Source organism: Falco rusticolus, chromosome 2 (assembly GCF_015220075.1).
Source record: "Falco rusticolus isolate bFalRus1 chromosome 2, bFalRus1.pri, whole genome shotgun sequence".
Taxonomy (NCBI): Eukaryota; Metazoa; Chordata; class Aves; order Falconiformes; family Falconidae; genus Falco; species Falco rusticolus.
Window position 1 is genome coordinate 76,475,229 of NC_051188.1, and position 24,276 is coordinate 76,499,504.

The window sequence follows — 24,276 nt, forward strand, 5'->3', positions numbered from 1 at the left end:
GGGGTGGGGGGGGGGGGTGGAGGCAGGGGAAGACAAAGGAAAAAAGAAAGCGTGAACCCACATAAACCAATTTCTTTCAGCAAGCTTGGGACTATAACTATGCCTAATGAAGCCCTGAGGCCAGATATCAAAGGCAAAGTGTAACTCCGTTAAAGCCAAGTGGAATTAAATCACTGTAAAATAGACACGGGATGAACTGATTTTTCCACAGTTTTTGCTGGAAGCAGACAGGGAGAGAGACAATGTTGTCTCCTAAGGTTCAGATCAGACCGATCTGCTGTGTTCCTCAGGGCCTATGCCAAGCAGATGTGGTTCTCTACCCGTATCTAGAAAGGGAATGGCCATTCCCATAGGCAGGGACTTCTCTGCAGGGGTACAAGCACCCAGCATTGCCATTGTCTCCAACATAGTTAAGCCCAAAGTTGGGTTCAGAACTTCTGACTTTCTATTTTTTCTATTTTGATTGTAGCCTGGATGCACGAAAAAACAAATCTCTGTATATCTCAATATGCTGTTCTCCCACTCACATATTTTCTGAACACATTAGCCAATATCTATCAAATGTGACATAAAAGAGCAGTCTCAAATGCCACACCTACACTGTCTTTGTGAATGCTGTTGGCTGTATGCTCAAAGCCCAACTTTCTGACCACCACCACCATCTTAGCCTCGGAGCATATTCAAAGCAGTGATCATGACAGCACCCCATTTGAAATGCCACATGAAATCTGGGGACTTCTCATTGCTTTCTGTTTCCTCCAATACACATTCCCTACCTCACTAGACAGCTCCACACCCAAGAGCATCCCAGCCAGAGCAGCTCACATCTGCCAACTCCTATTCCATACAGAAGGGCAAGCCCACCACTGAGTGATGGTGGGAGGCATTAGACGTCTGTCCAAGACAGAGAAGCTGACCACACTGCAGTACCAGAAGCCTGACATGACCGATTTGCCACCTGGCAACACTGAGAGATCCACACCCGTCTCCATCAGTACATGGCAGCATGGAGCACCAAGACACCCAGATGGACCAGCACAACCAAAAGGCTCCCTTATCACTGCAGCTCTGGCACAAACAGCATTTTTTCTCCCCTGTCTTTCAGCCGAGGGCCTCTGCTCTAATTGCGCAGAAAAATTACCAAACTAGGGTTACACAGCCAAGTAAACCAAATAGCCTTGCTCTCATGAAGCTGGGATAGCACTGGCTAGCCACAGCATGGCACACATATGTGTTCCCTGATGCTATAAAATTTTCTAAGGGTTACTGTCCAGACTGTATGTTTACCCCTCTCACCTTCTCAGCTCCTTCCCACTCTGCACAGAAATTGCCACCCTGGCCACCACACCATTTCTGACAGAGCAGCAGGACTGTCCAGTTATCTACATGAAGTCAGAGGCAGAGAAAAGTCAGAGGAGTGTGTGCTCTTTATTAGTGTACAAAACACCCCCTCTCCAGTGGGACCACCCTGTCCCTCTTGTACTAGCCCACCCTCCCGCTTCCACCTCTGCAACCCAACCCACACTGCACTCCTAGCAGGCCTTTAGGAGTCTCCCATGACCTACACAGTGTTTTCCCACTCCTGAGCCAGGGGCTGGCTAGCCCAGCATCTCAGTGCTCATCAGAAACAGTGCAGAGCAGCATGAGTCATGTTGGGATGGCACGGTCCCTTCTGATTTCTCGTCAACATCCTCTGCAGGCCAGACCACCTTCACCAAGTATCTCTGTCCATGCAAAGTCCATCTCGTGGGAAGGATACACAAATTCACTGGCACTACTTTGCTGTAAAGAGGGCTGGCTTCTTACAGATACAGGCTCTGGATGCCAGCCCAGGCAGGGTGGTACAGACAGGCATGGCACCAGCCTCATGCTGAGAATATTCCTCTGTCCTCTCCATCGTCATCATTCCCTGCCAAGGGTCAAAAGAACCAAACTGCTACTGCCAGCTCCTTCCAGAGCAGCCCCAGCAGGAGTGAGCTACTAAAATAGCACATCCAGTGCCTGCTGGATGTATCTGCGAGGGATACAGTGCGCATCTAACAGTGTCTCCAGTCCAACTCTGGCATCCTAGTGGAGAGGTAAAGCACTGGACACAGCTAGCCCTGCCAGACTTGGAACAAATACAGGTATATGTGAAGAGGGAAAACATTCTTACATTAAAAGTGCACTGCAAACAACTACCTCCTGCCACACACAGGGTAGTACTAGAGCCCAAATCACTTCAGTGCTCTCAAGATTGGTATGTCACAGTATGGTCCGACACTAGAGGTACGGGGAAAGAGCTAAGGGAAGGAGATAGGGCCTCAGGAGAAAACAGTAGCTTTGCAAGGAGCAGATCTCTCCACTCTTCCTCTTTTTAGCTGTGGGGCAACTGGGGCAACCTGAAGGGACTCTTAAGGACACACAGAGTAGACACATACTGGCTATTTCAGAAGCCCTTGGGAAACTGAGCAAGGCAACAAACACACATCAAAAATAATAAGCAGACACAAGTCACAAAAACGGGCAGTGTAGAAATCCCCAGCAAAGGAAAGGGTCAAACATCAGCTTATTACTATTAGACGCCAGAGAACTGACACAAGGGACAGTGCACAAAATCACCGTACACAGAGGAAATATTTCAGAGTTCAATCAGCCACATCAAAGGACATTATTGAAAGCAATCTGTGCAAAAGATGAATCTGGCCTGTAATTTCTGAAGAAAAAATATGTGAGCAGACAGTTCTCCATTGCAACCCCACTAACTAAACCATTAGGGTCAAGTTAACATAACAAAGATGATTTGAACTATTAGTTATGTCTCATGTGACAGTGTCAGGGAAGAACAACATGATTCAACTTGAGGGAGGAGAAATTCCAACAAAGTTAAAATAAATTTAAAAAAAAAAAAGATAAAAGATAGAAGATTACAAAGCTTCAAGTTTCACTTGAAACCAGCAGAAAGAAAACTGCATTTTCAACTATTTATCTAATACCAACCATGGTGTGTCATTGAAGACTACGCTTTCTACTACTAAAAATATAATACAGTGAATAGGATTATAATTGCATATGGATATACTGTAATTTCATGTTTCTCTGTAGTACAGTTGCATCATCTAGTGGACAACACAGAGACTGCATAAATTTTGTACTAGTTTTATGCAATTTAGTTTGGGGTTCATTGAGTATCTTTGCTTTTCCATTGAATACAACTCGTTGCAGTGCTTTCTAAAACTTTATACTGGAATTACAGATATCCACTAAAACATTCAGTGGAATGAACTGGAAATGTACTTTTTTCCTTTACATTCCAACCTGCAGCAGACTGATGCCACCTAAGCTTTGTTGGACAGGGATAAAATCAAGTTGTTCTACTTGAATTCAGCCACTGAACTGCTTTTGTACTGAAAGGATTAAAACCATTGATTTCACATGGTTCAGATCCAACTGCTCATCCAAACTGAGGGAAAGTTAGCAAATTTTTAACACCTTTAGTTCACATTTCTTGTGTAAAGAAACACACAAAGTTCTATTGGGACAATTTCCCTCTGTCCTGGAGTTCATTATCTCCATCACTGCAGTCATAGATGCACCAAGCACAAACAAACCCTTCAAGTCATGCCCAAGTGTGGCACTTTTAAAGGGGTATCCTTTATCTGCTAGGTGGGGAGGGGCTACATACTTGGGAGACATCCTTTTTAAAAGTTCTTTCTTTGGGAATGTCATCTGTGAAATGTTTTCACAGTGTACCTAAAAGCTTTAATTATCAGGGTGTGAGAGTTGATACTGCCTTATCTTGTCCTGAAACAGGTAGGTCTAAAGGCACTTAGCAATGATAGATGATCTCCACACATTACAGCTGAAGAAAACTGTAAACTAGAAGCCACTCTCTGTAGAAGATCAAAGAAAATCCATGCCATATTTACATAAATTGACACAGGAAAGATACTGTCATGAGATTTCATGTTGATCAATTTTTGGTGACCTCGGACTGCACTAAATCAACTCCCCCCTCAAAAAAAAATATTAAAAATCAATCTGTGCTATTTCTCTCATGCTCGATAAGAAATAAAGCTTCTCTCATTGCACCTACTCAAACTCAGTGTCTTCATTGTAGTCACAGAATGCATTCCTACTTTAGGTCTCTGAGTAACACTGCACAAGCTGGAAGAGAATCTAGCTCACTGCCGTGGTCTATACCAGGTTTGTACTGCTAATGGTAAAAAGCTGTGGTTTATTCCTCCTGTTGCTGAGATTTGCAGATACTATCTGAAAGGGAATTTATACGAAGAGGGGAATAACTATGTCTTTCCACACTAAGATCACAGCTAAATCCCTTCTTAGACTAACAGAGAGCCAGAGTCAAATGTTAACATCATGACACTAAAGCTAAGCGATTAAGATGTCTGCAGCTCAAAGGGGCTCTAGTTAAAGCAGAGGCTGAGACTAAGCATCTTCACTCTTTGAAAACATGATTTAGTGTTCTGTAAGACAGCTGGAGAGCAGTCCCAGTGCCGTTACTTCTTCAGGCACCCTAGCTCTTAGCCCATCTTGGGATGCCCTGCCTTGCATATAGTTTAGGTTTGATTCAAAAAAAGAATTTAAGGTTTTGCTGACTAGGCATATATATACATAAATGCCAAATCATGACCCAGGTTACATTCATTTATTCTTGTTAAAAATCCATTGCTATTGATGTGTGCTACAAAAGCACTAGTTCCAATTCCATAGTTTATTCAGGCAGGATTTTGCCTTTGACATTAAACACACATGGCTCTATTCAGAACGCTTGCTACAATGCTACAAAGCTAGGGGCTTACTGCTGTGCTTACATGAAAGACACAGACAAGCAATTCATACTGCCTACTCTCCTGCACTGCCAGATCTCCTTCCGACACTCCCTGGAGGGTGCGTAGGAGTTACAGAAGTAGAGCCCATATTCAAACCACCTGGTATAAATGTGTAGTCTATAGTGCAATACCAAAGCAAATAAACTTCTGTCAAACTAGTATCCATCTTGCAAGACATCCTACAAAAATTGTTCTCAAAATAGCCATCCCCAGGAAAAAAAAAAAGAAAAAGAAAAAAAAAAACCCAAACCAAAACCACAACCAAATATCCTTATCATCTTTAACTCTGGTACCATCTCATTATAAAATTATAAAATGAGTAACACATCTGTTCTTAGAGAATGAAAAAAGAATTTATTAAAAGAAAGAAAGAGGTCAAACAGTTCAAATGTAATCATAGAAACTGCAGGACATGTTGAAAGCAAGAATCCCTCTAGCCCACTACCCTGTTTCCCAGAGTGTCCACCAACACCTTAAAAGAGCAAGCACAGGTCAAGCACGTACAATACTTGCCATCAATACCCTCCCAGCCTTCAAGTATTTTGAGATCAGGGGACTACATAAGGACAAAGTTGTTTGGCTGGTAACTGCCAACAGCTCTGTCTTCCATGTGTATGTGCTTTTCACCCATGTCACTTTTTGTATCCATATACCTTAGTAACATCAATGGGTTTGTCACCACATTCTGTTAATTTTGAACCTGACTTCTTTAAGCTTCCTTTGAAAGCCCTTACACTGTGAATGCTCAGTCACCCTCCACCCGCTTTAAGCCATCCACACCTTCTGTAGATCTTTTTGCAGACCTAACCAAAATGGCTGGGCAACAGGCACGGGGGTCAGGGTCTCAGCCCCACTTATCTCTGCTGTAGGTAGGCTCAGTGGTACAGAAGGACCCTCACACAAGCTAATGAGTGTTGCCCTCTGTATATAATCTCAGTAGAGATTGCATTCCCAAACCCAGACAGTCACCTCACCCCAGTCAGTACTTCAGAATGGGACTGACCGGAGTATAAAATATGGTGCCAAGTGACTTGCAGAGGTTAAAACCACAGTTTAGGCAAATGTGAAAGCAAGTTGGCCCAAAGGATATCAATAAATGTGCTTCTAGTGCCAAAAAGCACTTCAGTTCCTCTCTCAACTCATTCATACTGCCCTCTGCTCTGAAATGTAAAGTAACAACACGCTGTATCTCCATATGAACAATACAGGAAGTCTCAGAGTACAAGAGTCTCAGTGCATTACAGTAACCAAGGCAGAAAAAAAGCTTATTTTCAGAATTTCCTAATCCTAGGAAGAGATTACAAAGATGGCACCTCAAAACCAAGAACTTTTGGTTTTGGGAACTGAGTAACAACAGTTACACTTCTCCCTTTGAACACAAACCAAACACATCCTTCTAGGCAGGGAAGGGCCCTTCTCAGAGCTCCAAGACATTTCCTCTCCCAAACAGACTGAGGCAAGGAAAAAAAAATAAAAAGGCAAGGAAAACCCCTGGAATCCTAGCAAGTTTACACAATAATATTCTTGTTCACAAGGTACCACAAAAAGTCTGAAAGTGCATTTGAGCTTGAATACTTAACGGTTTTCTCTTGTTGCATTTCTTTCCTCAAATTATATCATTAGCTAGAATGCCTTTACTGCTGTATACCATTCCATAATTTCAAAAATAGAGAAGCTTTGTAGAAAATAAAGCAATATTTCTACAAAAATAAACACTTTAAAAACAGAGTTCTAAAAAAATGCTAAAAATAATGAAAAAATCTATTAAATGTGATTCCCCACAAAATGCAAAATAATCACAACACAATCACAATTATAAATGAAGTTTTTACAGCTTAAGTAAGGGTCCTGCCCTGAAATAGCCCTTGAAGAAGTCTCTCTAGCCTAATTGACATCGGGAGCTCTAGATCCCTACTTAAGTAGAACTAATACTGAAAAGCAGCTCATGAGACTATCCCCTTGTAGACGGAATAGAAACATTTCTCAATGTGATCACCAGGACCAAATGGCAACAGAATTAATTGCCTGGGTGGTCTTCCAAACAAGAAACAGAGTTTGAAGTGATATATCCTTTCGGCTCTCATTCCCAGCAGGAGTCGTCAGAACACAAACTATTGAGTCTGGAAGGAGCTTTGAGAGAGTAAAGGAGGGAAATTCATACTTCCTTAACATTCAAGAAACACTTGGGCTGATATTGCAAAGGAAATTATTTGGAGTTGGTTCACAGTAGGGTTGATCTGTGCTCTAGTCTGCATCTATTACTCCAGGATCAGTACAGGGCAAATGTTAAGTGGCTCTGTCCTCTTCCTCTCTGTCAACAACCAGAGCTCAAACACATGCTGAGGAGTATCTGTTCAATCCTATGATCCATACTTGAGCCACACAGGCAGCTATAAATTCTAGGACAGCTGGAGCCCACAACCCTGGGGCTGCCCAAATTACCCCAGAAGCTGTTTTGCTCACAGCAGCCATGATTTCAACAAGATGTGTCGAAAGCCACCTGTGCTCCCCCACCATTTGGGCTAATCCTTTGTATTACTGAAGAAGGTCAGCAAAGAACAAAATAAGACCCCGGCTCCTGTGTGACCCTGTAAACAAAACTAGCCATATTCTGATGACTTTTTTACATTATTCTTTGCTGCTCCGTTCCATTAAAACAGTTGAGCAAGTCACATCCATAGCAAATGAGCTCCAATCAGCCACAGCTATCACAGCTCCAGATGAGTCAAGTTGTCACCATATTCAAGTTGGAAAGAATCTCAGCTGATTTTTGTAGTACCTTCAGGTCTTCCAAGCGTAGCGCTTCTACCAAAGCCAGGTGGTTTTTGAGGTTCTCCTTGTTCCTTTTCAACTGGGAAATCTGAAGTTTATACAAATGGGATGAAATTACTAAAAATTTAATTATTTAATATAGGACATGAACATAAAATTTGTGGAAAGCTTATCTATAGTAGAGATTCCATTAACTATGTCAAAATGGTGGGGGTGTGGGGGTGTGTTTAATTTTACACAAGAGAAACAGTAATAGTAGTAAAAGAAAAAAAAAGGGAAAAAAGGGGAAAAATGAGCAAAAAATCATATGGATAGGAAGCATATCAAAAACAAGGAGAGGAAGGGAAGGGTAATGTTTACATGATATTTGGCTCCTAAGTCCATACTGTCCTCAAGATGTTGCTCAAAACCAGACTGACCTCATACCCTGTACACATATAAGTTTCCTTTGCAAAAGTGTGGTTTTAGTAATTCTTTTCCATGACAGCTATCAAACTTGACATTAAGTACACATTTGTTTGCCAAAATTCAGAAAGGAAGAGAAGATTGTTTTTCTAAGAGCACAGACCTCCCTTCACAGGACACTGGCTGACATGAGTAGTTCATTTGGCTTCACTGGCTTTAACCAACACAGCCTTCACTTTCTGCAACAAGGCACTCGTGGCAGGTCTGCAACATCTTATGTGCCCATCTCATACAAGTCTCCATTTTCTTTTAAGAAGTAACCTCAACAAACACACTGATACTGTAGGCAGAAAAAGATTAAGCATTTTTCACTTGTTTGCAGGGCTTCATATAAGCTTTGTAACATGGTTCCTTTCTTTGCTGCAGTCACAAATTCTGCTGAGCAATTCAGTGCTGTCAGTCACCCTGAAAATAAATTCTATACCACCCCAGTGCAGTCCACTCCCTCCATCACTATTCTCACCCCAGAAAATTACACTGCTGTACACTTAACGCTAGGAAAGAAAGGAATCTGGACTACCTTGTTATTCCAGTCAAATTACCTGGAGAAGGACATGCTGTGTCTCCTTTATTAAAAAATTGCATATTTTTGCTGCTATATTCAAAGTCTGCTCTTCATTTCTGGCTGAGATTATATCACCGAGCAGTGTTCTCCTCCAGCAAGTACTAGAATCAAAATGTTTGAACAACACACAGTCATTTGCTATATTCCCCAGCTGAATGATAAACATATGGTCATGCTAAGAATAATACTGCTGGCATAAGTAAGTAAGGTTAGCATACATGAAAAAGGCACACAGCATTCAGCTATAAGACTGATAAGGCAAGGAAAAGAAAATTGAAATTTAATGGTCTGGAGCAGCAGTTCCAATCCTCCACCACTACCCTTTTAGCCAAAGCCACAGTCTGCACTAAGAGCAATGCTTCTGGTCTTTACTGCTCTGCCGTGCTGCCACCAACTTCAGCAGCACTAGTGAGGAATAAGAGCTGTTCACTCAGAACTGATTAGCATGGCTTCTGCTAAACTTCACCTCACCTGGGCTTGTAACCAGTATCATTGGGAGTTATTTTTAGTTCTTATAATCAATCTATTTCCCTCAGCAATTAATCTTCAAAGCATAAACAGCTTTGAACAAGAGAAACTGTTTTTTATTTATTTACTATTACAAGCAAAGTCCAGGTAATAATTTTTATTAATGTTGTTTGAGGCATATTTGCCATCTGGAACAAATGATCAAATCTGCGCTAACAGTCACTGGAGATGAACTTCAGCAACTTACTTGGCCCTAGAATTTCAGAAGCAGCCTGTGGAACACATGCTTCAAAGAAATCAAGCAAGGTCAATAGCATTTAAAGTCCCATGAAACGAACAACAACAAAAAAATAAGGTCCGGAGTCTGAGCCTTAAAGTAATAGCTGATTCTCAAAATAGAAAGGGAAAACAATGGGGTGTATCTAGTATTTAATACAATAAAGCAAAAGCCCAAAGCAGCAAATAGGCAATCACTTTGCATTATATGGTGTTCTCTGCCTTTCTTCTTTTCACTTCTCACCTGGAGTCAATGAGATAGACACTGGAGATCCAAAACAACTGTCCCAGTACCTCACACACAGCCAGCAAAGAGCAAATAAAGGAAAAGAGCAAATGCAAATTGTCTAAATATTCAGAGTACTGAAACTTACAATTCATCTGCTCCAAGACTTAACAACTTAAGGGCTGTGAGGAGTCTCCAAGATGGTCCATCCCATCCAAAGGTCAGGTTCCTAAAAAGTCAAAAGTGATGAGATGCAAAAAGTACAGGTGATCTTTTAGAGCATGATAGCTTTCTTCCTCACAAGTGTCAACATGGGAAGATCTGCTTTTCAGAACTACAGGACTCCTTGACTCCCCTTTCTGTGCTGCTGTCTACAGATAGGTGACAGGCTACATCTTGAAACCTATCTCAAGCTTTGATATTGGTGTTAACCACTGTTACATTCTCTCACAAACAGCAAGCAAATCAGTTTGTTGAAAAAAAAAAAATATTTTATGCTGGATTCTGATACTAGAAGCAAAATTTGACTCCCAGGAAAACTGAAAAGAAAGCTCACAGGGAAACAAAAAACTCCAGACACCTACTCTAAGAAATCATGATCCTTTAGAATGGAGAGTTTTGCATTTCTTTGCTTGTCCAGTGGTGAAAAGTATTTGAGGAGAGTATCTGCATAAAAACACATTTTAGACACTTAAGTAAATGGTATGTAGAAGAAACCACAATCCTCAATTCTGAAATGACATTTCAACCATATTTTTCAAGTACCTACAAGACAAAGATCAAAACCTGTTACATTTTGGTGAACTTTATCATAATCAAAAATGTATCTACTTCTGAAAGGCTATCAGAAATCTCCAGGTTTGTAACCTTATAATGGAAATCCTGACTCAAATTGAAGTTACGGACCACTCTCACCAACTTCATTTTGTGGGGATCAGGACTTCAATCTTGAAGTCAATGGTACAATCTAAGACAGCCAGTTGGAATCTCTACATATATGCTGCTAAGAATTGCAATTTTACAAAAGGAAAAGTCACCAAAGAACACTTTCCATTTTAAAGCTCCAGTCCTTAAATTCTATGCAGTTGAAAGTAGTATCAAACCCTATTCCACTTCTTGGAAATACACACAAATATTTTCATGGTACTGAAAAAAAACCCACAATGCCTTAATGTGCATATTGTGCATTGTGCATATATGTAGATGCATACGCATGAACTTCATCACTATCCTTTAGTTATACCTTTTAACTGACATCTCCTGTTGAAAACAGAAGTATTAACAAGTTCATATGCTCTGTTCTCTACTATTGGGCCTTTCAATGTCAAGACAATCTATAAATCCAACCTGATGAGACATAAACACTGCTGTGAGGGTTATCCACGGCAACAAATCCATATTCTAGTAGCAGTCGCTGATTATCATGAGGCCCATAACAGATAAATACTTCTTCATATTTTCTGCACTGTGAATTTGTCCAAATTTCATAGCTTCTTGTCCGTTCATTAAATGCAGCTTTTACCTTCATGAAGTTAAAAATAAAAGGTTTTACTCTTGGCAGGAAGACGGGGTGAAAAAGGAATCAGACCCTGAATATTAAAATCTAACAGTATTGAACACTCAAGTCTAACACTGGAAGAAAACAGGTAGTGTTACAGATGTCTGAAAAGGCAACCCATCAGCATGAAGAACAGACATCAAAACCTTAGTCCACAGGATGTGCTACCCACTGTGGCAACTTATTATAGAAGACTCAAATCCGCAAATAAAGATGGTTTCATGCAGAGTTGGCCCCTTTTGTTCTGTCCCAACTCTGCTGGCACACAGCCCCTGACAAAGGGTGGAATTGCTCTATGCACTTTCCTAAGGCTGCTCAGAAGCTTCAGCCAGAGGTGAAGTAACCCAGGGACCATGTAATTTAAGATTTGTCTCAAGAGCTGAGCCTTTTGGGGAGCAGAGTAGGGTTATATTTACAAACTGCTACCCTGGATGCAAATCTCACCCAGCCGCGATGGGCTCTCCCTGTAACTTTGCTTTGCTACATAAACTGAAACATTTGAATCAACTTTATTCAACTGCCTTGGGCTGAATAACAAGCTCCAGGGTATATATGAACCCTGAGTACTCAGCCTGCATGTGTCCTCAACAGACATTGCTCCCACCATGAGATTTCTCACTGACCTCCAGACACTCCCAAACCATCACAGAAATACATACTGTATTGAGATACTGCACTTACAAATAAAGAAATTAAGTGATCTATTTTGTTTCTTACCTGAACATTTGGACTGTGGTTTAGCAAATCTAAATATGGTGCCAATGCATAAACATCTGGCTCAAGAGAAAAACATTCCCTCTGTGCATGTTTCATGTATATTGTCCTGGTATTAATAGAGCACCAAGCCCACTCTAGAGCACTGTAGTTAAAAATAGTTCTTGTGTTCTCAGCAAACAAAGGCTGCAGAGAAGAGAAAAAAGCCTTGGAAGACACATACAACTCATGGACTGTCGTTCTCTGTTCCTGAGCCTTCTTTTTTAAAGGTTCAGGAAGAAGGCTTACTACGTCACGCTCCAAACAAACAGGGCAAGTGTATGTCTTGGGTAAAACATCAAGATACGGCTTCCACAGAGATTTCTCACCAGCATGCTTCTCTGCTATTAAAAATGTGCACAGTGCTATCAAAGGAGATACAGGAGGCTTCCATCTATTAGAAAACAAAACAAAAATACCAACACAGCAGATACACAGAGGTGAGATAGGAAATGGATGCATGCAGCAGTATTTTATCTCTCTTCTAGTTATTTTAAATGTTATAAATAGCTTCTATTTTAAACTTCTTTGTAGTTCATTTCCAAGTCCTTTTGATGATTTCAAAGGAGCTATAAAAGCTGGTTTGTAGTAACAACTTCAAGCTCACCTCTTGGGTTGGGTTGTTTGGGTTTTGGGTTGGGTTTTTTTTTTCTTTGGGGTGGGCGGGTGTAGGATACATAAGAAGTACTACATATCCAGCATAGGTCTTTGTTCTGAATTTTCTAAAAGGCCGTGTTCATGGGACTGCTTTGCAACTCCATTTTATCCTCCTTCTCCTATTGAAGCACATTCAGAAATTCCCAATAAGCCATTCATAACCGCCATTTAGGTCCAAGCTTTCCCTAGAGGCAGGTCAAGTTCAAGCCTGTACCAGTCCTCAGCTCTGCCTAGCTAAAAGGAGATGCTTTTTGTCCAAACCTTACCTATCTGAGCATTCCACATGCATGAAAGTCCACAAGAAATACTCAAACAAGTTAGGGTATGCAGTTTAAAGCCCTACCACTGCTTAAGATGATTGATCCACTAATAAGCAACCCACCGTAAACGCCAGCTTGCCCATAAAGCATCACTTTTCACTTACCTCATAATGTATTCTCCCAGGCAGCTACTAAGGACAGTGCCCGTGGTGAGCAAGCATTTCTCAGGCAATGAAATAATCAGATCCCCTGCCTTTGGGGAAGGGGGGTGGGGAAGAGGGAACCACACACAAAGATTAGTAAAGGTCAAGTGTAAATGACTCATCTACTACACTATTTCTGAACAGAGAGACCTTCTCCAGAGAACACCAATGTCAGGAAGCAAACAGATATGTATTGGGTTTGCACGGCAAGGTTTTGATAGTTGGGAGGGCTACAGGGGTGGCTTCTGCAAGAAACTGCTGGAAGCTTCCATTGTGTCTGATAGAGCCAATGCCAGCCAGCTCCAAGATGGACCTACCGCTGGCCAAGGCTGAGCCAGTCAGTGACATGGTGTTGAACTTGATGGAAACTGGCATGGTTTTAAGACAGTCACAGTCCAGGGAAGGAGGACAATTTCAGTCACTAGGAACTGCCACCTGCAGAGTGTTAACTGTTCACAGAAAGTCTGGTGTCTGGCTATTCACTTTCTTTGTGCTGAGATATATTTTAGAGTAGATCTCACAAATGACTGAACTTCTATCAACACAGCAGTATGGGGTAGGGATATTTTAGGTCATGTCTATGCTGACGCTGTTTGCCAAGCTGCTGTGTGTGTAAATCAAATTCATGTCTGGCTTGAGCCGTACGTGCCCATGCCTGTAGGGAGAGGACATGAACCAGGTCAATACTCTCCCCTTCCCATTCATCTCCTGAGTTTCCCTATCTTGCTCAAGCCCAGTTGAGTCTAGCTCTCATTTCACTTTCTGCAGACTCCCAACACTGTGGATAACCTCAGCTTGTGGCTTCAACTGCTGGCTCCAACCCTGAGCCAGCGTAAGAATATACACTGTTCTCTACACATGACTTTGCCAATGCATCTCCTTCCTACCTCTTGCTATACTATTTCATAAAAGTTTCTGGGTCTGATTCCCCATTATTTGGTATACTATTCTCATGCCAGTTAGGAAACGTCTCCAACAAGCCTATTTTCTGAGAGACACTATTCAGTCAGAGTTCAGCCTTTCTCCGCCAATATCTGAAAGGCAAGGTATTTTTTGTATCATTCCCCTTTTCTGCTGGGAACGTCTGAGAAATTATGTTTCTATTAGCTGGTCTACCAAAATGACCCGTGCTGTCAACATGAGGTTAAATCTGTAGTTTCATATTATGGCTAAAACAATCTAAAGCCAAATGCTGCTTACAAACCCATTCCTTTCCTCCATCCCCCTCCCTGATAAGCCATTCCTCCCTTTGTACCAGCACTTGTCTAACCAAGGTCAGAGATTTCAAGGAGCAAAGCAATTGAAACTAATAATTTTTTTGAAGACAGTTTTCTGTTACTTTAACTTCCTAAAGCAACTCACCACACAAATGGGAAAGACTGTTACAGTCAATGCAAAGGAAGCTAGGGGAGCCAGCAGCTGAGGGAGAAGGCATACAGGGGGGAAGGGGCCTGCTCCTTCTGGTTTCAGTTAGCCACTGATTGCCTTAAACTGAAACACGAGACTATATACCAAATCTCTGTAAATGTAAACAGGAATGTCTTCATCCAACAAGCCCTCCCAGATATCCTAACACTGCAAATTCTGGTATTAGCTGGAAACTACATTCACAACAGGAACTGTGAAGACTTTGTCTGGAATTTTGAGCTTTGTTTGTTGCAAAAGTTATTATATCTAAAAAAAATCTGAGGAGCTCTTGCATGACAATCAACATTACTAACCTGAAGAGCCTTTGTTGTCATCAGTCCTCTTCCTGTATCTGAAATGAGAACAAAGAGGATGCTTAAATACATGTATATGTGTAAAATACAGGAGACTATGATAAGCTGCAATAAATTAACAGACCAGCAAGGAAAAGCTCTAAAAGAACATACATTATCTCTTACAAATCATAAAAGCTGGTTATGGATTGTTCCATATATATACCTTATTTCTTTGTTCTCTGATTCTCTTTTTACTTTTCAGGATCCTGTGAAAGCCCTTCCCTGAATCTCCTGCAACACTTCCTGTCCAGTTCTTTATACTCAACTTCTTTTTCCTAATTTTTTTCTTTAAACACATCTTTCATCACTGGCTGCTGTTCTTGGTTTCAGAGTTTTAACTAAACTTTAAAATTTCTATTTACAATGTTTTTCTTTGATTCATGCTATTCTCTCTACTATTTAATATTGAAAAAGTTTTGTAACATAATCTACTTAAAGAGAAAAAATACAAGTATATACCTTTACTGTAAACAGTTCAAAGTTAATCCCAGCTCTAAAATCATTTACTTATCTGTATCACTAGATCTGCTGAACTTGCATGGGGGAAAAAAAAGATGAAGAAATGATAACTAGGTTAGATTCTGATACTGGAAATGCTTAAAGAGATACTACTTTCTTCTTTAAAACTGTGCTACTGACACTAAGAATTTCTACAAGGAATTCAGCATAGGTGTGCACGTTTTGCAGCATACCAGAGTATTCTTGTACAAGAGTTTTACATGAGATCATCTTTATGTAAGAAACAGTTCATACTACTTCAGGCCTCCATACCTACTTGTTTACATTAGATGGCATTCATGTGCATTTGCCAGAAGTCCTTAAAAGACCAACCGTAACTGTTTTTTTTTTTTCCTGACGCCAACCAAGTGTGGGGTTCAAAATGAAAGCAGGAATATAATATTCTTAGAAGAATCAGAAATTCATACCACCAATACATAATTAAAACATTACCCCAGAACTCTGCTGGCCTTAAATTACTGTCTTCAAATCCTCTGTTTTTCAGCCACTTCTTAAGTTTAATGTATTCCAGCTTTTGACTGCAGTTGACTAAAAATAAAAAATGAGGGGATTAATGCTATAAAATAGCACTCTGTTGGAAAATCAAGAAAATTGAAAATTTTTACTGTATAGTCAGAAAAACTGTGTTTTGGACATTGTAGTACAGCATAATAGAATAGCAAGAAAGGCTCCCCTCCAACTAGTTTACAAAGTTCTGGGCACCAGGAGCTCTCACACTGTAGGAGTTATTCAGCATATTCAAGGGTCAAGGAATTAAAGAGTAATGTAGTACTTGCCATTAGCCAGAAAAGAGAGCTCATAATCACGATGCTCTGCTTGGGATTCTAAACTAATGCTAGAATATTTACATAGAAAAAGCTAACATTTATGAATGTTATTTTCAAACTACAAAGATAGTTTGACAAATATACATCATGACACCCTGACAAACAATTGGTTATTTTATTATTTAGCAATACTTCCAGGGACAGTACCTCCACCCATAAAACTCTGCAAGTGTTTTCTTCTTCTCTTTCGGCCTGTTCGACCTCTGTTTTTCTTCATATTAAGTAACAGATTTTGCCTTATTTAGACAACCTGAATTAAAAAAAAAAAAGTTACTTAAAAATATCTTTAAGTCCCTTTCAAATAGTACATGTTTCTTTTATCTCAATAAAATCAGAGCACTGACTGTTTAATAAGCTGTGTCTCTAAAGTTTAGGAAACACACTAGAAGCAAACACCTAGAGGAGGGTGGGTGAAAGGGATGAGGAAAGGCGGGAAGCCCTTACCTCCCAAACATCACCCTGGCCGAGGCACGGCCATAACCCTCTAAAGGAAACGAGACACCCGTGTTCATGGGCACACAACCGAGTTTTAAAACAGCTAATGTATTACAATTATGGAAAATTAATGGGCATAAACAGCCTCTGCAGTTTGTTTCTTCAAATAACAAGAGCAGAATGGGGGTCTCTAACCGCACACGCTGCAGAAAACCTCTCGCCCCCCCTGTGCTGACCAGAAGCGCCGGCCCGGTGCAGCACCGTGGCACAGCGCAGCTCCACACTCCAGCATGCACGATAAACTGAGCTGTATCAGCCACGCTCCTTACACCTCGGTCTGTTGTTGAAAGGTGTATTTAATTTCCCCGTGCCAGCACCGCCTTTAGCTGAGCCTCAGGAGCGCAGGGACCGCCTGAAGCGAGGGCGCGCCGAACGGCGGGGCAGAAGGCCGGGCACGCCGCCGCGCAGCTCTCCCCCCTCCGCGGCACGCCTCCCCCGCCGCCAGCACGCCTGAAGACGCCAGCCACCCTGTCCCCCGGCGCTGAGGGGGCTGGTCTAACAGCACACCCCCCCCCCCGGCAGCTCGGGACAAGCCGTGCGGCCGCCAGTGACGGGCGACCCGCTGCGCGCCCCAGAGCGGGGCGGAACCGCTGAGGGAGCGCTGGCGCTTCCCGCCGCACGCTGGGCCGCTCCGCCCCTCCCGCTCTGACCGGCAAGGCCCCGCATCGCCCCAGAGAAGCGGACGCCGCTTGGGGCCGCCTATGCCCCCGGCATTTTAAGGTAGTGGAGACTGAGGAGTGTAACGAGAAACCCCACCACCCCGGGGCGACCCAGCTCCAGCTCCCCATTCCCTCCCGGGCTGAAACCGCAACGAGGGAGAGGGCAAAGGCGGATGCGCTGCCCGGCATCCCCCACCCCCGCCAGCCCACCTGCCGGAGAGGGCGCACGCGCGGCCACCCTGTCCCTGGCCGCCTCAGGCCCTCGCCCGCCCCGCCCCCGCCCCGCCCCCGCCCGCCGCAGGAGGCGGGGCGTCGCCGCCGCCATCTTAGGCGCGTTCGCCGCCGTCACCCGCGGTGTGTGGGCGTGTGTGGCTGGCGGCCAGCTCGTCCTCTCGTCGCCGCGTAGAGTTGGGGAGCGAGGAGGAAGGCACCACTGCTGGAGGTGGGTGAGGGAGGGCTGGCTGCCCCTCTGGGCCCACCCGCAGCTTCTCGCCGCTTTCCGTCCCTGTGCGGGGCGCGGCGGGGCCGCAGGACGGCCGTGGTGGCCCCGCGGGGAGGAGGGGGTCCCCTGGGAAGTCGGGCTTCGTCGTGGCTCGCGGGTTTGCTTTGCGTTCCCCTTAAGCAGAAAAACCGGTCCTGAGGAGGTGGTAGTGAGTGAAACGTGCTGGTTTGCGGCGAGGTGGGACCTTGGTGGTGAGCCGGGGGGTGGCTCCTGGCCCTGGTGAAGTCAGTCAGTATAGCTGGGCAGGCTTCTAGGAGCTGATTGGGACTTCACCCAAGCTAGATGTCTGCTTGTGGTCAGTTACGAGCTGATTTGGAAGGGAGGTGGCAATTAAGTCGGAAGTGGACAAACCCAGCGTTTTAAACTTGCTTTTATGGGGGAAATGCGTATTTTTCAAGCATGTTATGTCTGGAGTAAAAGCAGCAAGCAGGTTTTGTAGCTAGAGCTGACTGGAGTGTTAAACAGAAGAAACATGTAGTCAATTTATGTTCCACTGTTTTCTTCTGAAAATGCTAGAATTGGTTCTCTGGCCTGATACTTGAAGATCAAGCTACTCCCCTTTTTTGAGCCCGAGTTGTTCACCCTTTGCTTCAGTGCTTGAACTGAACCAGTTGAATATCCTTAAAAGACAGAAATGGTATTCCTGTAAGGTGTATCTGCAGAAGAACTTACTCCCATCAAAAGTTAATGTACCACTAAAGATTAGTTATTGACTTTTTTTTTTTAAACCCAGTTACTGGTTGAGCTTTCTTCAAAACATTAACACTAAATCTGTATGTCTCTGCCCATGCATGCCTCATGCTACTTTACTAAGTTATAGTTACTTGCACTCTAATGTAGTTTTTATAATTCAAATTAGAATTCTAAATACGATTTTAAAGAAAAAAACACTTTAATCCATTTTCAGATAGCCATCTTTGTCCATCTGAGTGTGAAAATTTCTTTGCTGTTTGCAGTTACTGTCACTTTGTCATACATTTAGAGAAGACAATGTCCAACGTGCCAGTGGCTGTGGTGACTGGGTCCAACAAAGGGATTGGATTCGCAATTGTGCGGGCTCTGTGCAAGCAGTTCCCAGGGGACGTGTACCTGACAGCCCGAGACCCTGGCCGTGGCCAGGAAGCAGTGGCAAAGCTCCAGGAGGAAGGGCTGCGTCCACTCTTCCATCAGCTGGATATCGATGATCTGCAGAGCATCAGAGCTCTCCGTGATTTCCTAAAGGAGAAATATGGAGGGCTGAATGTGCTGGTTAACAATGCAGGGATTGCTTTCAAAGGTAGGAAACTGTCTGGAATAGTCCTATGTGCTACAAAGCTGTGTGGAGAAGGATAGTAGGTGTATCAAGGATTTTGCAAAGTTTCTTTTACGGGACTTATGTGCCAGTAGCAGTGCTTCTGGTTTTTAAACATGATGAGAGGATGCTGTGAAACGGCTCTTCCTCTAATGCGAAGTTAGCCCTAAAGATGCTTTCCTGGAGTATTGTATTACATCACACGGAGAGCATGAAAATACTTAAGGCACCCAGTGCACATGAGCAGAGTTGGGTTATTGCCTCAGTGCCCGTGAATTTCCCCAGGCCTGTGGGAGCCCATGATCTGTATGAATATCAGCCATGTTCCTCGGGTTCTGTGTTTTCCTCTCCTGCAAGCCTCGTGCTTTCTTCTATGCATTACCTGCTGAAGGGTTCCAGTTGATAAAAAGGAACCCTGCACCCTGGCTGATTTGTCATCTTTACTTATCTTTGACTTTGTCAGACCATTCAGTTACCTATAGAACAGTTAACCTAAATCTTGCTGTGCTGAGCAAGAATTTAACCCTTTCATGTTCTAGTGGACAGTAAGGCAGGGAAAGCGAGGAAGACACAGCAGTTGTAAGGTAGAAGAGTGTGTTCTCCTTGTAGGTGTCTATAAAAACAAGTTGAGAATTACGTTAGCCTCCAGATAGAAACAAATCACAAGCATGACTACTCATTCATTTCCTTGTCATTACAAACCTGATCTTTCCATATTTTCTGGTGGTTTTGGTTTGTTGGGGTTTTTTGTTTGGTTGGTTTCTGTGGGCTTTTTAATCTCTTTGGCTGGTGTCCAGTTAGGTCATGTAACTGTTCAAGCACAGTGTTGTGCTCGCTTGTCTGCTCACAGCACGAGTTAAGGAGGCCTGTCAGGTAGTATGGATCAAACATCAGCTACTGCTGGGGATGGAGCTTCTCATGTAGTGGGAGTGCAGCAGTGATGTTCTGAAGTCCAGTAACTGTATACTTTGCAAGATTGCTTGTGTTCAAGATCAGCTTAATAGGAGGCAACTCTTAATATGATTGCCTGAGCTTCAGGATGGCCTCAAGACAGGTGTTAAAACCTTGCAGCAACAGTTAAAAGATTGTATCTCTGTCCATGCTTATCAGTCATAAAGACTGCAGGAGCTCAGAGCAGTATTTCTTCCATTCGTAATCAGGGCCTTAGCTCAACTTTCTAGTGATAGTGAGTTTGAGTAAGACTAGGCTGCAACTACAGCAATTGGAGTGCAGTGTGTGTTTCCTGTTGCTGACTGTGCAGTAGCTGTAGCCTCTATCAAAGTGGATACTTGGACAGGTGAAATAGAACTCCTCATGTTGCTGCAGCAAGATTTGCTAGAGCTTAGATTTATTATCATGGAGCCACTGAACAGATAAATAGTTAAAATAGCATAAGCAGTGGAGTTTCTGTTACTTCCTTTACTACATCATAGATTTTTCTATTTGGAAGTTGATTCCAGATGTTTAGCCTAGACCTTCAAGCTGACATCTCACTATGAGTCAGCAGTAGGTCATACAACTAAGAAATGTGAGAAAGAAGCCAGTTGTAAATGTTGTGTAAGTATTTAGTCCAGAGGTTAGAAGGTTTAACACTTGTGTAAGAACTTGCTGTGACATCTTCCAAGACTGATGTTTCTACCTGAGCTTGCTTCTTGCCTCACCAGGTTTCAGCTGCCATCCCAGAATTTATGCTTTCCTTTCTTTATTGTGGTGTTATGTGTTGTTGCTGTCTGTCAAAGATTAGATTTGCCATTAAACTTAACTTATTATTCTGGTTTTGTGCTGCACTACAGATAGTCCAGCAAAAACTGTTCCTGTATGAAATGATTATGTACCTGTGGGCTGCCTTCTGAATGAGTTTCTGTGAAAACAGTTGTTTTAGTAATGCTTGTTAAATCAAAGGAGTATGTATCTATCAGATGTTACAAGTAATATATCATGTTAGGCAAATGTGAGTGGGTTTTTGAGTGCAGGGAAGCTTCTCCCTTGCAAAGTGGGTATGGAAGCAGGAGTTTGGAGTTATGTAGCAATATGTCATGATCTGGCTTCATGTCTCATTAAAATGCAGCCAAGTGCTTTGCAAAAACTTGATGCCATCAGTGCCTATTGCTTGAGAACATGAGTCATTAAAGCTGTGTTTTGCAATAAAAACACAACTACATTGAATACTAAATGACCTGTTACTGCTTCTCTTTTGAGTTAGCATAGGTCTGGGCCGTGAAGACCTGCCTAACCTATGTAGGTGGCCTTCATCACTGTGGAGATAGGGCCTGTAGCAGAAGAGGAGGAATGCTGTTACTTTAACTCTTACTCCCCCTCAAAGTAGAGGATGCATAGCAGGTGGGTTATTGGTGAGCCAAATTGTCAGCTGATAGCACATCCTCCCCCACTTTTGGTGGTGGCAAGCTGTCAATTCTGCCTGAAATTGTATCTTTACAGTGCAGTTCCATGGTCTGCGTATGTCTACCTAAGTCAGCTCCCTTTCCTAGCTGCTGATTCCCACTGTTTTGCTTGTGTTGGCATAGATCTGGCAGTTCACAGGGTGATTTATGACATGAGTATTTATCACTTTTGGGATTGGTTGGGACTTTTTGTTTTCTTCAAACTGCACCAAATCTTATCCCTGCATTCTTTATAGAAGGTTTTACAGTGTATGTTGCAGTTCGACAGTGTGCTGACTTCAAGTCCCAGCTAAGAACCCGAGACATGACAATGTAAGAGTCAGGATATAGAAGCAGTTGTCTACCCTGTTGTTGGATGGCAGTACCAGGATGGTAATCTAACTTTTGCATCTTCAGTGACAGCATCTTAGATTCAGGTTCTTCCTTTCCAATTTCCCCTCTGCCCCCTCCCATTCCCTGGCATGTCAGGATGGTGGCAAAGTGCTGTGCTATGCATTTTGGAGGAGAGGGCACCTCAAAGTGTGTTTGTATGTGGTAGAGACGGTACAGACTGTTCGCTGGGTGTGAGTAGGTACAGGCAGGTCAGTGGGCAGGTTGGCCAGCACGTCCTGTGAGAGCAGTCTTCCCTTGTGTCTTCCGTGTAAAAGGCAGAAAGACAAGCAGCCTGTGGGTTGGCAAGTGACTCTACAGGGTGATGCAACTGGCTCTCCTGGGGCAAAGCTAAAACCCTCAGCTAAGAAAAGGTGAAAACATGATTAGCTCATTGTTAATATAATATTGCAGAGCTAGGTCTTTTCATTAACAAGAATGTGAATGTTAATAATGTTGCTTTTTTTTGCATATTTTAACTGATCATATACCTGTTTCTTAATTATAAAAAGAAACAAAATCAGAAGGACCTAAGAAACTTTTGGGGTTTGGTAATTTCCTTTCAAACAGTAGTACAATTCTAATGTTTTTTATTATTTTATTTTTCTTCCTTCCCTTGCTACCACCTCATATGAAAAGTTCATGACACAACTCCATTTGCGGTCCAAGCAGAGGTTACGCTGAGGACAAACTTTTTTGGAACCAGGAACGTTTGCACAGAGTTGTTGCCTCTTGTGAAGCCTTATGGTAAGTGTAACATAAGTAGAGAAATAGTTTTACATTAGTTTTTGTCCTCATTAAATAGGAAAATCCTGTCCAGTCTCAGATGCACACTGCCCCATAGCAAGAGGAGTGTACCTTGCTGTACTGTAGATAAGAGAACATGGCATTTCTTGACCCCCAGAATGTCTCCACTATGTAGATTTAAATCTACTTTCAAACTGGTCACATTCTTCTGTTACATATTGAAGTGGAATTCTTGTGGTGCCCTTAAGAACACAGAGAGAAGTTGCCCGTGTTAACTCCCTACATAAATTGTCCTCTTTAAAGCAAGGACATTTTGATGATACAACTAGTATGAGGAAGTACGTAAAAATAGCGTTTCAACTGTGTTCGATGTGACATGCGTGTTCTTGCTACTGCTGGAGAAACCTTCCCAGTACGCTGTTGGTCTGTCTCAATCTAGACTGCAGCCCTTGCTGTATTTGCAAGCATCTAGTGATGTAGTTAAAAATGACAGTTGAAGGTGTACATTGTTGCTGTGATTTGGTGATGTTAGGAGTAACTGAAAGGAAACCCTTTATACAAATGGCAAATAGAATGGGGCAGGGTCAAGGAAGATGGATGCATCAATAATAAAAGAGGTGTTAGCAACATGCAAGTAGTCTGTAATCATTGGACAACTGTCCTGCACAGAATGCTTCCGTTCTCAAAACCTGGAGCACGGAAGTGCCCTAGAATGCTACTGACATCAAAGATTATTTGAAAGGAGGGTATTTGGATCTAACGCCTACACCAAATCTAAGGGTTTGTGGGGTTTTTTAAATGTAGTTCTTTTCAAGACTTGTGATCACTAGATGTTTTAATGGATATTTAGGTGCTTGCTGCTATAAATGAAATGTACAAACATTTAAATACATGTAGGTTTTTAAAAGAGAAGAAGTCAAGTAGATAAGAGAGAAGTTGGGAACAGTTAGTCCCTAGGGAGGAAGGAAAGGACATAGTAAATTAATTTGGTGGGACAGTAAGGGAGAGAGTAAACAGTGCCAAAATTGCAATATAGTCCTCTTGCGGTAGGGGTGAAGGATGAGTGTGTTAATAAAGTAATTAACAGAAAAAGTTAATTTCTTTTGTTTTTAAGTTCTAAATTCTTATGTTCGTTCTCTAGTTCATTGCCTGAATGGCTGTGAACTAGCAAGAAAGAGGGAAATGGTGGAACATAATTTTGGAGAAGATGAGTGAATTACTGATTCAGCTGACTTGTTCCTCTGTACTGAAGTGCTGGGATATGAATAGCTTACTGCAGTTTTGCATGCTGGGGTTTGTAAATCTTTGAGTATTCTCTAAACAAGCTGACGGTCTCCCTGCATTAAGAACTAGATTGCTTTTCCTGAACTCTGTATTATTCTGGCTTTTGAGGTACATTGTCACGGCCCATTACTTGAGCAGAAGTGAAAATGTTTTCAACCAGAACTTTGAGAGTAAGGTCTGGCTACCATTACTGAGAAAACCACTTACAATCTGTAGGCATATTCATAGTAGTAACAGACTATTTCCTGGGAGCATACCTGAAGTTCAATAGGGAGCTTTTGCAGGTTTACACCTTAAATTACACTCTGTAATAGAATACACTAGAAACACTTGACAGTTCACTGTGATCTTCCAGCAGCTCTACAAAATAACCCACACAAAAT

At 42.4% G+C, this 24,276-nt stretch overlaps 2 protein-coding genes across 6 annotated transcripts in view; one reads left to right on the plus strand and one right to left on the minus strand.

Moving 5' to 3' along the window:
• On the minus strand, window positions 1-17,564 carry SETD4 (SET domain containing 4). Of its 4 annotated transcripts, none has more exons than XM_037376484.1 (11): window positions 17,509-17,564; window positions 16,292-16,394; window positions 15,750-15,845; window positions 14,757-14,794; window positions 12,997-13,085; window positions 11,880-12,309; window positions 10,952-11,126; window positions 10,189-10,270; window positions 9,753-9,833; window positions 8,612-8,735; window positions 1-7,692 (listed from the first exon to the last, which is right to left on the minus strand). In XM_037376484.1, the coding sequence occupies exons 2-11, from the start codon at window positions 16,359-16,361 to the stop codon at window positions 7,558-7,560; spliced, it is 1,320 nt and encodes a 439-aa protein (XP_037232381.1). In that variant the 5' UTR covers window positions 16,362-16,394; window positions 17,509-17,564; the 3' UTR covers window positions 1-7,557. The 4 variants fall into 4 exon arrangements, 3 of the variants coding, with proteins under 3 accessions (XP_037232381.1, XP_037232382.1, XP_037232383.1); XM_037376485.1 differs by lacking the exon at window positions 17,509-17,564 and adding an exon at window positions 16,909-17,162; XM_037376486.1 differs by lacking the exon at window positions 15,750-15,845.
• LOC119142917 (carbonyl reductase [NADPH] 1-like) overlaps window positions 17,335-24,276 on the plus strand; it is an 8,324-nt gene continuing 1,382 nt past the window's right edge. Inside the window, exons 1-3 of one of the 2 annotated variants that reach the window (XM_037376488.1) lie at window positions 17,335-17,359; window positions 18,757-19,076; window positions 22,502-22,609. In XM_037376488.1, the coding sequence (XP_037232385.1) occupies window positions 18,791-19,076; window positions 22,502-22,609 (394 nt within the window). In that variant the 5' untranslated portion in view covers window positions 17,335-17,359; window positions 18,757-18,790. Of the gene's footprint in view, window positions 17,360-17,604; window positions 17,741-18,756; window positions 19,077-22,501; window positions 22,610-24,276 lie in introns of those variants that run through there. The other variant, XM_037376487.1, reaches the window with a different exon arrangement.

Coding starts and splice junctions, on each gene's coding strand:
- SETD4 (XM_037376484.1), bottom strand. CDS start 16,361: ATGAAGAAAAACAGAGGTCGAACAGGCCGAAAGAGAAGAAGAAAACAC. Junction 12,310..12,996: donor CTGGGAGAATACATTATGAG/GTAAGTGAAAAG, acceptor GTTTTCTAATAG/ATGGAAGCCTCCTGTATCTC. Junction 9,834..10,188: donor AAGGATCATGATTTCTTAGA/GTAGGTGTCTGG, acceptor TTGACTTTTTAG/GAACCTGACCTTTGGATGGG.